At 32.3% G+C, this 12,826-nt stretch overlaps 2 protein-coding genes across 7 annotated transcripts in view; both read left to right on the forward strand.

Moving 5' to 3' along the window:
* LOC108003248 (lysosomal acid glucosylceramidase) overlaps positions 1 to 12,826 on the forward strand; it is a 29,283-nt gene that overhangs the window by 14,625 nt on the left and 1,832 nt on the right. For 2 of the 6 annotated variants that reach the window (XM_062076582.1, XM_028669435.2), the window contains exons 2-3: positions 12,145 to 12,209; positions 12,390 to 12,717. In XM_062076582.1, coding sequence (XP_061932566.1) covers positions 12,158 to 12,209; positions 12,390 to 12,717 — 380 coding nt within the window. In that variant the 5' untranslated portion in view covers positions 12,145 to 12,157. Of the gene's footprint in view, positions 1 to 5,916; positions 6,005 to 8,327; positions 8,403 to 10,979; positions 11,135 to 12,144; positions 12,210 to 12,389; positions 12,718 to 12,826 lie in introns of those variants that run through there. The other 4 variants (XM_062076581.1, XM_028669436.2, XM_017065397.3 and 1 more) reach the window with 4 other exon arrangements.
* LOC108003250 (apisimin) lies at positions 3,678 to 4,689 on the forward strand. Its single transcript, XM_017065401.2, has 3 exons — positions 3,678 to 3,820; positions 4,340 to 4,399; positions 4,484 to 4,689. Exons 1-3 carry the CDS (start codon positions 3,770 to 3,772, stop codon positions 4,607 to 4,609), a joined length of 237 nt encoding a protein of 78 aa, XP_016920890.1. The 5' UTR covers positions 3,678 to 3,769; the 3' UTR covers positions 4,610 to 4,689.

Below are 12,826 nucleotides of genomic sequence, written 5' to 3' on the forward strand. Positions count from 1 at the left end.
GTGGAAAGAGAGGGGGGGGCGAATCCTTCTCCAAAGCAACGAGTCTCTCTCACTGTCGATGCATTGTCGAAACCGGGATCATCGGGGGAGGGGGGCCACGTTCGAGCGAATTCAGAAATGCTGGGCCGATTACCGCCGCAATTACCAAACAATCGCATCCCACAATTCTGAATTGGAAAATTCTCGAGAGAGAGAGAAAGAGAGAGAGGAAGAGATTGTTTGGAAACAAGCGGCTCCCAACGTTTGTAAGGGGAGATGTAAAAGTCCTTTTTTTTCTTTTTTTTTTTTCTTTTTTCTTCTGAGAGATCATTGTCATTTTTAGTTAAATGAGCTTCGTCGAGAGATGTTTTGGATTTTTTTAAAAAGGTAACGCGGAAGTTTCTCGAAAAGAAGTATTTTTTAAAAGTAGTCGCTGTCATTTTTGTTGGCGAAGTGTTTTTTAAAAGGTAGAGATGTGTGTTTTTAGAGAGTCGTAATCTGTTTTTTTCTTTTTTACAGGATGACGCGTATATACTGTTTTTACGAAGTCATGAAACGATTTTTTTTTTAAAGTGATTTTTTTCGCTTTTTTTTGTTGATAAAAATCACGAAGCGTTTCTTTTTCTGGGAGATCAAGGCTCTTTTTTTAAACCTCGTGTCGTTATTTTTCGATCGACGCGAAAGACGAAAAATGGAAGCAACACGTGGAAGAAAAACGTGGGAATACTACGAATAGTGAAAGATATGCGAAAGGCCTATTGAAGGGAGGAGTTAAGAGAGAAACGAAGGAAAACGAGCATAAGTAAACGAGTCTGTACACACGTTGTTGAAACACGGAAGAGTAATATGTGGGATTGCACGGTGGAAATGCGAATAAAAAGACAAAAAAAAAAAAAAAAAAGGAAAAAGGGGAGAAATGGGAAAAAATGTTTCAAGGGAGAGTAGAATAGGTGTGGCATGCCCGGTGGTGCTTCTCTATTTTTCCTTTGAAACGTGGCCGGAAGTGTGTGTGTGTGTGTGTGTGTGTGTGTGCGCGCGCGCGTATGTATATATGCACGTATATTCCGGAAGTATATTCTTGGCGAGAACGGAGGGAGCATAGAAATGGCAGAAAAACTTGCTCCATTTAACTGCAACTTTCACGGTGCTCGGATTCATATGAAAATTAGGTCCCGTTACAGTTGTCGGTTACGAGAAAAAAAATGTACATATATGTATATACTATATGATAAAGATTTCGTTTCGTTGACAAGAAGCCAAACAAAGTGAAGTAAATCAATTCTCGAGCCACGAATTTTCCTAAATATTTTTTTCTATGATAATCAATGATGATTATGATAGCTTATATTTAAAACGAATATAATAAATTCAACGATTTGTCACGATGACTTAAAAATTGTACAGAGCGAATCAGAATCACTTGGTATTCAATAATCTTGAGAGAGTTGCTTTACGACATTATCATTTAATGGTAAAGTGGAAAAATACGACACAACATCCTCGCGTGGTAATTTCGATAAAATCAATTTCAGATAAAATAATTTCATCAAGAGATGCGAAAAAGAGAAATGTACAAAGAAAATAAATTGTTCGAAGATGCGATAAATCTTCATTTCGTATGGTAAACTTTTCTTTTAACTAGGGAAGCATTTTTTCCCTAGATCACTCTGCTTTGTTTCTCGAGTAGGGAAACTCTCTTTCTCTCTCTCTCTCTCTCTCTCTCCATGGTCCGTACAATGTAGATTAAAGTCGCGTAAAGCATTTTTTCCACTAGATGTACGGCCACTTTGATTTTGATAAGTTACGCAGAAAGCGGACGAGAGTTTTCATGTTGGCCCCACGAGACGGTAACAAAGCGATACAACGACCAACTCTATAATCACGGGGCATTACTCTTATTATCTCCACTTGCTGCAACAAAGGCAAATTAAGCCGTAAAACTCTCGAGTAAAATACAAGTCTCTTGTAAATTATGTTCGTCTCGTGCTTTCCCTGTTACCCTTATTAATTACGTAGGCATCGATAACTTCTCTTGTTCTTTATAATTTCCACTATATTTTCTTCATAAAATTCTTCGTAAAAAAAAAAATATATCTGCAGTACCGACAGCTTCTCTCAGTCAAGATAAATTCGAAATAGTTAACGACATCGACGAACATTTTTATTTTTATGAATAAATAAAAACGATTTGAAAATTAATTTAATCGTCCCGAAATTTCATTCTGCGCTAAATTAATATTTTTATATCGATCTAAGGATTAAATTATATAGTATGATATGAATAAATGATAAATATGAAACCGAGGAACACAATGTATATAAAAAGGATAGATATAAAGAGAATAGACTCGGATGACACGGTGAAACAAGCGGTTTAAGCTATATTGAAATTCTCAATATAATAAATTTTGTAATCCTTCTCGATTCGCCCCGATACACTTATCTTTGCACGCAAACTCATTTCAAGGCTATTTTCTTCTTTTTGAAACTTTACTATTAATTTTATAGACAAGAATTTATATAGAAATCATCATTAAATCAATATAAAGAAAGTATTTACACGTACCATAAAATGTTAAAAATAATTAAAAGTGGACGAATCGTTTAAAAAGTGACACGAAAGGATGTTTCAAAGAAAAGATCTCGATTGAACAGTCGATAATTAGGAAAATTATTTAACGAAGAAATAAGGAAGAAATTAAGATGGGAACGATCAAGAAACTCGAAGAACGATAATTCCATTAGTTTTACATTATTGAACAAAGTTTAAATGGGCGAATGTCGCATTCGGTTCAACGATTTGCTTTCTATACCGTTCGAATTTCGATGTAATCCAGAGTGTTTGACCACGCGCTCGTCCAACCATTCGCCATTACCTTGAACGGCACACAGTGACAAACTTTGGTCGTTACCGGTAGTTCGTTCTCACGTTTGGGCTCTTTCTATCCTGGCGTACCTTATTATCTACAGAGTTTCGCTTCGTTTTCGTTATTGCCTACGTCACTTACACCGTTTATCATTTCCAATGTTAAACTAATTTCGACACATTTTATTCGCAAAAATTTAATGTAATAATCATGGTAAACGGAATAATGGAATTGATCATCGAATTAATAGTAAATAATATAGTCAAGCCGAATAAGGATTTAGATTATATTTAAATTTTCAGGGTTAAATTTTCAGGCACAATTCTGACTCGCATATATATTCTATCTCGAAAAATTCAATGTCATCGCAATGCAACGATAAAAGTTCCAACGATATAATTTATTATTGGGTCAAAAGAAAAATGTATCTTAACACACGTGTCCCTGTAGATAGCAATCGTATCGTGTTACTCTCAAATAAAAATGTGATATCATTAAAATCTAAAATTTCACGGAACATGACAAATATTACTTTAATCATGTCACGTTACGGAAGAAAATAAGAAAATATTCTAAAAATAAAGAAACATAATTAAAAATTATAATTAAAATTATAACATTTCCGTATAAAATTCCGTTTTCCTTCTAAAAATTATTAACAAACACATCACGTGTATTACATATATTGCATTTGCTTGATTAATAACCTCTCAAACGAAATAGGAAAAACGATTATTTTATTTCCTTTAAAAATATATCCAGTAAATAATATTTTGACAAAGATAAATTGACCAAATTCGTGATGACGTTATAAAAAAGATAGGAATTAGTATATAAACCGCCGAAACAGTTTGAAACAGTAAATAGAGATTCAGATCGAACCGAGCTTTCTAGAAGCAATTCCAAACAACACACAAATCAAAATGAGCAAAATCATTGCTGTCGTCGTCCTAGCTGCCTTCTGCGTAGCCATGGTAAATATTCATATTTTACTCCATCGCTTATTTACATTAATTTCGAACATTTTACACGTAAAAATATCTTGATTAATCGTTTCGTTAACTATTTCATTATTTCCTTCCCTTTATGCTACTCTGTTGCCGTTCTCTTCAAACTCTCTGCTGCGAGAGTTGTCTCATTATACGTCCAAGGCTTTCTTTCGACCAATTAGTTGACTCGTGTCTCTCGAGAGCTGCATCTAGTTTCCCCTAGCGTTTAAAATATCCTACCGGTTATCGAAAGTTTTCATTCGTCCACACGAATTTTTAAATTCATATAATTTACTTTGCTTTATCTACTTATCCACTATCTCATTTGATAACGATATTCCATATTTTTGAGAAAATATTCTTCCTTGATCATTTTTAAATTTTCGATTCACGTTCGATATTTGGAAGAAGAATTATATTTGTTCGAATATCGCAGTTTTCCCTTTCTTCTCGTCACTCGATGATCTTTGAATCTAACGAAATTTTTTTTTTTAATCGAAACAGTTGGTCAGCGATGTGTCCGCCAAAACATCGATCAGTGCCAAGGCCGAGTCGAATGTAGATGTAAGTACGATTTGAATACGATTTTTTTTTAAATGTGAATTTAAAAAAAAAAAAAATCAATAAAATTACCTGATCTATTCTTAGGTCGTTTCCCAAATCAACAGTTTGGTTTCATCTATCGTAGCTGGTGCCAACGTGTCGGCAGTTCTTCTAGCTCAAACTTTAGTTAATATCCTCCAAATTCTCATCGACGCTAATGTTTTTGCTTAATTTATATATTCTTTAGCTTTGTATTGCGCGCATACAACGCATTCGAATAAAATAAGTAATAAAATTCAAATCGCACAGTATCTTATTCTTTTGCTTATCTTGAAAAAAATCTTCCTTCACATCGCAATTAACGCGCGCAATTACGTTTCTTTTTTTTCTTTTATCCCCGATAATTAATCCCGATAACGAGAAGTGCCTGTCTTGCAACTCATTTTAAAGATTAATAAAAATCGACGCAAACGTTCTTCGAACAACGTTGCTTCGTGTAAAAAACGGCTGGAACAAGGACATTGAAAATTACGAAAATTTCATACTAAAATTTTCAAACTTCGTTAGTTCGTTATTACTCGTTTAACGAGCAATTTTAATAATACGTTAAAATTCTTAAACATTTCTTAAACATTTCTTCTCGTCGATTTCAAGTTGGAAATAAAAATTAAAACGAAAAGAAGGGAAAGAAAGAAATCAAACGGTCGAGAGGAGAAATAAAAATTCGCCTGAATAAATGAGTAATTCCGAATAACGAGCGTCCGTGTACAGGCCGAGAAGAGAAGGCCGAAAGAGGATGGCGGAAAGTAGTCTGCCATTCGTCAGCTGCTCTTTTGTATTCAGTAGTCGGTATTCAGTGGCGAGACGATGGCTGCCGTGTTTGGCCAGAATTTTGACGTTGATGACGAGGGATGATAGATGCGTCCTGCATCCATTAGGAATAGTTGGATCCGCGAGATCGAGAACGCCACGTATATACGTTGCATACACTCTTTCACCGCCTTTGAAATCGCACAATGGAACTTGTTAAAAATTCCACGTTTATATGTTATATTGCCTCGTGGCATAATGTCCACTTTGCTTTAACTTTCTCTCTTTTCTTCTCTCTTTTTACGATATTGTATAAAGTATCGTGAAAAACACTTATTATTTATCATTTTTCTCCCATCTTTCCTTGAAAGGAAATTGATAAAAAAAATTTTTTTGCAATCCTTTCGAGGAGAATCTATTGATATAGATATCCTGAAGATCGAAAGAAACAATACATCCATTTTTTCCGTATCTCAAATGGGATGTTATAAGCCAGAATAATTAAATTAAATTGTAGATTTTAATTCAACATTGATATATATAAATAAAATCGTGTGTTTCTTATTTTTCAAACGCTCGGTAGTTAACGAGTTGGATCATGTCCGCGTAATTGACGCAATTCATATTCATAGGCCAGAATCAGAAGGGAGAATGGCCCAGCAATGAGTCCGAACATCGGAAGTGGCGTCATCTTACGGTGAATACGCGAAACGAGCAGGAAGGGACGATAATTTCAGGAGGAACGAAAGTAAAAGAGGGAAAAAGAAAGAAGAAGAAGACAGTGCGTTATTACGTGTCTACAGTATCCACTCGCTGGTAAATATGAATGACTTTAATATTCCGTAAGCACGAAAGCGCCACTTTTTAAAGTTCATGCATAACCCGAACGTGACCAGGAAATATTACAAAATCCTACGAAAAGCTCTTACTAACAGGAGTACTGTATGAAATAAAAAAAGAAAAAAAAAAATAAAAGATCGTGTACGTCATATTACGAAATTTATACTTTTTTTCTAAAGTGAAGTTTCTTTTATTTTATTCACGAATCGAAGGTAATAAAAGTTCGACACTTGATTAATTTATTGACATACATAAAAAGATCATTGTATATATTATATTCGAAATTAGTTTTAATATTTAAAAGTTCTGGTAGGAGCAATGGAAATTGTTGGTTTGATGAATAAGCGAGGTTATGATAAAAATATATTTTCATTCTATCGATATATTCCGAAAAAATGATCAAAACACATTTCTTACGTACGTAGATACGATCTGAAAATTAAATTTTTGATCGAACGAAGAGATACGTGGATAATGAATTCCACACTATGCAAAAAATTAATAAAAAGAGCCACGTATGTATTCTTATACTTGTGATGAAAATATTGTACATAACATGGTATATGTGTATATATATATATATATACATACATATAGTGTCCACTTGCTAGAATTTTTTACATCAAACTTGAGCACGAAACTTGCACGATATACTTTCAGCAATCTCGACGACCAGACCTTTAATAACAGTTGACTAATTTAAATTTTAATTTATATTAACTATCGTTTTACATATCTAATCTAATCTAATCAATACAATTAATACTGTTACAATTTAAAAAAATCAATATACGATCTTTAAATATTTCGAATTATTCATTTCATATTCTGATTATAATAAAAGAGAAAACGAATACATTCAACATCATTATCAAAATATGCAAAATCATATTTAAAATATTATATTTACAAGTATCATATAATTGTAATTATTGCTCCATACAATCACGATTATTTAATTATCTATATAACCATAATTATTTAAATTATTCACTTAACCTCAATCGGAAACAAAAATGAATTCCAACGATTTGTTAAAAGAGCGTATCATTTAATTAGAAACAGTGTCGCAGCTGGTAACGCGACACGAAACACGAATCGCAGCCGCTGGAAACCGGCCACGCGTATTTATACATTTAATAGAAGCCTGACCAGTGAACTCCACCTTAATTCAAACTAATTTACATTTCACATGTTCACCGAAGCGAAGCACGCTTAGCGCTCCCATTTATCTTGGTTGAATTTAATTTCATCCTGGCAGAGTAAAGTACCGACTTATTCTTATAAATGTCATCGATCTATGCAGTCTTTTCTTATCTCTTGAATTTGAAAGATGTTGAGATACTTACTTATTCGTATCTTGTCTGTTCTTCTCCTTATTTTTATTAATCTCGCTTATATTTATGTTTTTCGATCGATATAAAATTATAACCTAACAACGTATACGTAGCCACATCTTTGTAAAATCAATCTCCATATACTGAAACAAGATAATTAAATTATTATTGATTGCTGAGTGATCATTGAGTAAAACAACGATGGCAAAAAAATTCTAAGCAAAGTTGCCATTCTATTACTAAAAATAGTTCTACTGGATTAGGCAGAGATATATCACGTGACCAGATTTCTAAAATCAAATATTACATCGTTAGAACATATATCGAAACAAATAAAAAAATTATATAAATTAATATCGATTGCTAATTGATTTTGACCGCTGATTGACTTTAACTAATAATTGCGATAAAGTTCGGAACAATGCGTCACATAAAATTTCTAAGCAAAGTTATTGGATGAGTATGCTATTCCTTCTACCATTAAGTGACTCTGTTAGATTATTTTGCCCCCACTGCTAACTTAAATAGAGATACATTAGTGACCAATCTTCTTTCTAAAGCTAAACACATCGCGTTGTGTCATTGAATAAATAAAAAATGAAATTATTATTGGCTATTAACTCATCATTGGTCGACTAATTGATATTAATTATTATGTAAAGCGCGGAATGACGCGTTAGGTAAAAAAGTTTTGAACAAAATTGCACGATAGTCCCTCTATCGCTAAATCACGTGACGAGACTTCTATTAAAATCATATATCGTACCGTATCGATAATGGAATAAACAAAAATTAAATTGTTATTGTTCGGTTCGTTTTATTGATCATTATGTAATACGTCGAACGATATGCTAAACAATAAGTTAGTTTTTCCAAAAAAAATTATCAGATCAAACATCATCCCCTCTACTATTAAAAAAAAAATATATTATTACTTCGTTCCCACTGCTTCGCTAGACAGAAGTATATCAGGTTTCCATCAAAGTCAAACGTCGCATCGTGTCACATGGATTGGAACGTATACTAGCAAAAATTAAATAAGTTATAATTAACTGATCATTAATCTATCTCACTAATTAACTTTAACTATAAATTCAACAATTTATAAGATAAAAATGTTGCGAGTAACATTGTTAAACAAGCACGGTACGTCTTCTATCATTAAAACCGACTGACGTTGTATTATTTGCTCTCGCTGCTGTATTAGGTAAAGGTATATCACGTGACCAGTCAAAACTAAGCATCATGTCACGTGACGCAGTGGTATATGAAGATAATGTGACGTCATGTATTCTCTCCATAGAAATTCGCCATTTTAGCGACAGAGGAGGTAGAGTATCGTAGTTGCCGACAATTCTGATCTCGCGCGATAATATTCCCACGGCAGTATTCTCTTCTCTTTCTCTTCTCTCATAAACAATAGAATCTGGAAAATGCGTCGAGGAAATTGTCAAGGAAAAGAACAAAATTAAGAACATTCGTAAAAAGACATTAATCGTAAACATAATATTTTTAATAAACTCGAGTATTATTTTTGCCATTTTATTTCCTCGCTCGATAATCCTTTTTTAATCGTAAATTCCTTGCAAATGATTGGATATACGTATAATGATATACGTAATTACAATTATAAATTGATTTATCGAATGAGCTTGTGCTGAAATAAAATCCATTCTCTAAAAAGATTTCCAAAGTATAGAAATAGTATCACTGCATTAAAACGAACAAAGATTGTCTGAATAGCTACGTTTAAATGCAAACAGCAAGTCACAACAGGCGTTGGATATCCCGCTGAAACACCGAGACACCGTTTGATTAACATTTTCATCGCATCTCGAAAGTTTAGAGTTCTTAGAAAATTCGAAATTACAAATTTTCATTAAAAAGTTTCGCTACCGATTTGCATAACTACACCACTTCACGATGTTCCATACACCGTCCAACGCGAGATTAAACTTGCGATCCCCTTGACATTTAATTAATACATTTAATCTAATAAAAATAGACGAGGATATTTAACAAGATATTTAAAAATCTTAAATCCTTGATATGAAGATCGAAAGAGCAGGAAAAATAATTTACGTCTAAAATGTTACCACGATACAACTTTCTTGATCCGAATAATTTTACGACTGACATATGTGGATGATGTGGAAGACGACTCCTCGATATTTTTAAGAATGATTCTTATATCGAACGCACGTTCAGTGTTACTCGATTCTTCAGCTCTTGAGAACAAGTAATTTCGAAGGGATTTCACCGTCTAGTTCGCACCACTATTTCCGAACGGGATCGAATAGCACTGACAAACTGTCCTCACGGCCTTGTTTTCCAATTTATCCGTGATCCACCGCTCAGACGACCAACCACGATACTTCTCTCCTCTGTAACAGATCGTTACATTAAATCTATCGAAAAATTCTTGATAAGAGCTTACCGTCGTTCGTCGATTTTTTACACGGGATATAATTCCTCGTATTTCGCTAAATGAAAAAAAAAAAAACGATAATGAAAAAGAAAAAAATGAAAAAAAAAAAAAATAAATAATTGTTTCGAACAATTATTCAACTTATTTCCAAGAAATCGATAAAACGATTCTTATATGTAAATAATTATAAAAAAATATAAATAAGATAAAATATAACATTTAACGAAGAAATATTAAGATAATACAATTTTTTTTTTTGTTAAAATATAATTTTCTTTTAAAAACTTTTTCAAAAGATAATTATATGCAAATTTGTTTTTTGAACTTTAATCATATAATTTTTTTACAATGTTTTAAATAAACGAGTAAAAAAGTTATATAATTTATGATCGAACCATTAATAATTAGAATAGATAAAGGAAATGTATACTGGTACGATATCGAATTAAAAAAACGAAAATACGGATTTTTTTTTTTCTTTTTTTGGAAACACAATACGCCTTAATGAGGATTAATAGACGTCGGATTGGAAACGAACCGACTTTGACTGGAAATCCTCCATTTTCGTTGCGTTCGACTTTATTTCAGAGAAACTAGTTGAAAAGCTTGGTAATTTTGTCGATCGTTCGACCAAAATGTAAATTTTATACCACTATTAAAATCGATCTCGTCGTTGAGCACGGCGAGCGTTTCCCTCGTTCGTCCCACGTGTTGCCTTAATGGAGTATCCTCAAAGTCTCAATTACTAATAGTTTCTATTATCAACAATTATATAATATAACGCGACGTTACACGTCACAATGACTCATTTTTTTTTTTTTCGTTATTGATTTTCATTCGTTCAACATTAAGTTAAGTTTTTTTTAACACGTAATATCCGGTTATAACCTAATTTATTTCCACGTGAAATTTATACTATTCTTCTACCATATTAATTATAAATATATTGCAATCCCATTTTTCAATTATTTCCTCTTGCAGGCGTTCTTATTTTCGATTTATTTTCACTCGGTTACCAAAAATTCAATAAAATAACAGTGCCGAATAAAAACGAGTATCAACGTATGTCAATTTTATATAATAATAATTTCTATAAATAATAAATAACTTCGAAGGCAAATGAAAAAATTTTAACTTATCAGAATAGCGTTGAATGACGTATTGTATTTATTACATAGATAATTTGGTATATGTATACCGCCAAATGCGGCAGAAACTTACAGTGATCGGTCAAACTTCATGACTCAAGAAATAGTCGAGTCTGTCAATGTTAATTCAAATCAACGTTTTTAATATTTTTGTGGCGTGGCTGGAAAAATTGTAAAAGTTTATTCGTATTGTGTACGTGGGATCGATAATCTTTCAATTATCTCATACGTTGCTATTGTTGATCTTTCGCAAGAATTCTTATTAAAACTTTCGATATCGATTTATTTTATTTAATTATAACGTCACCGTATTTAATAAATGTCATCGATAAATCAAAAAATTTCATATTCATTTCAAAATGAATAAATAAACGTTTAAATTTATTTTTTAACGTTTATCGATACAAATATGAAGTGTCAAAAATTTTTAAATTTAAAGAAGAGAGATTACTGTAACGAGACTTGATATACGAAAAGTTAAATCGATTTAATTTATCAAGCAATTGAAGCTTATATATTTTTGTATACCAATTTTTATGTTTCTTTCTTCTTCCAAAATTTTCCGAAATATAAATAAATAAATTAATGAAAAACAATCATAAGTGAATCATCTCTAAATTTATTCTTATTCGTTCTATTTTAACTTATCTGCTATCTATTATTATTATTATATAAATATTGTATTTGTGCGTGGCAAGAAGTCCAGCGAAAGGAATCATTCAACTTCTTTTGTTCGATATTATTATATGATTTTATTTGTAAATGTAACATTTTTGATCGATACATCGTATCTATTTTTATAAAATCGATCTATAATCTTTCTTCCAGGAAAAGAATTTTTTTATTGTTCTTATTAATTTGTTATATATAAGAAAGAGTGTGATGTAAATAATATTCAAAATATGTAAGACCTCCTATGAATATGCAATTTTTTATTTTCAATCAACTTCTTTCTTATGTTTTTTTTCTACATTTTTCAAAAATGTTCCTATTTAGTGTTTATCGTATCTATATTTATTGTTAACGCAACGATGATATGCAGAATGCAAGGAAAAAAAAAAGAAAGAAAGACGATGCCTTCCAATTCTTTAATCGAATCTATTTCTTTCCTAATCTATTCACACGCCCATTCCCTAATATCGATTCTATAATAAATCTCGATACATCTCAAATTCGAAAATTATTACGAGTTATTTGTTTCAGAAATCGGAAAATTATGTGGAAGGCAGCGTTGTTGGTCGTAATCCTGTCCGCTGCAACGAATAAAAGTAAATACTCGATCAATTTTACAATATCGTTTCTTAAAATATTCCTTCCCTTTCTTTTCTCTCCCGCATGATTTCAATCAATCGTTAAAAATCAAAAAATTAAGAAAATTAAAAAAAAAATCTCCCGATTAAAATGCGCGCAAATATCAAAATATATTCACGAAACATGAACCGCAACAGGTGTTGCAAACGACTGCGTGCCACGAAGTTTCGGGACAAATAATATCGTATGCGTTTGCAACTCGACTTATTGCGACAACACACCGGAACCAGAGCCGAAAAGTCCAGAGAAAGGTACTTTTCACTGGTACGTATCGAGCAGAGATGGCCTCAGGCTGAGCTTGTCAAAAGGACAGATCGGCCGTTGTCAAAACGATGAATCTTTAACTCTGAACATCGATACCTCGACAAGATATCAAACGATCCTCGGTTTTGGTGGTGCTTTTACCGACTCTGCGGGAATGAATATCAAGAATCTGAGCGAGGCTACTCAGGATCAATTAATCAGGTAATATAACGGATCGATGGTGAAATATTATCACTTATTCGATTTGGATAAAAATAAATTGGTTATACGAACGATAAATATACAATAAAATAAAAGTAAAGTGTGCAAC

The sequence above is a fragment of the Apis cerana genome, linkage group LG6 (genome assembly GCF_029169275.1).
Source record: "Apis cerana isolate GH-2021 linkage group LG6, AcerK_1.0, whole genome shotgun sequence".
Taxonomy (NCBI): Eukaryota; Metazoa; Arthropoda; class Insecta; order Hymenoptera; family Apidae; genus Apis; species Apis cerana.

What these genes read in the sequence shown, in the direction of transcription:
- LOC108003250 (XM_017065401.2), top strand. Translation starts at nt 3,770, where the DNA reads ATGAGCAAAATCATTGCTGTCGTCGTCCTAGCTGCCTTCTGCGTAGCC. An exon ending in CTGCCTTCTGCGTAGCCATG is followed by an intron (nt 3,821 to 4,339) that starts GTAAATATTCAT and finishes TAATCGAAACAG; the next exon opens with TTGGTCAGCGATGTGTCCGC. An exon ending in AGGCCGAGTCGAATGTAGAT is followed by an intron (nt 4,400 to 4,483) that starts GTAAGTACGATT and finishes ATCTATTCTTAG; the next exon opens with GTCGTTTCCCAAATCAACAG.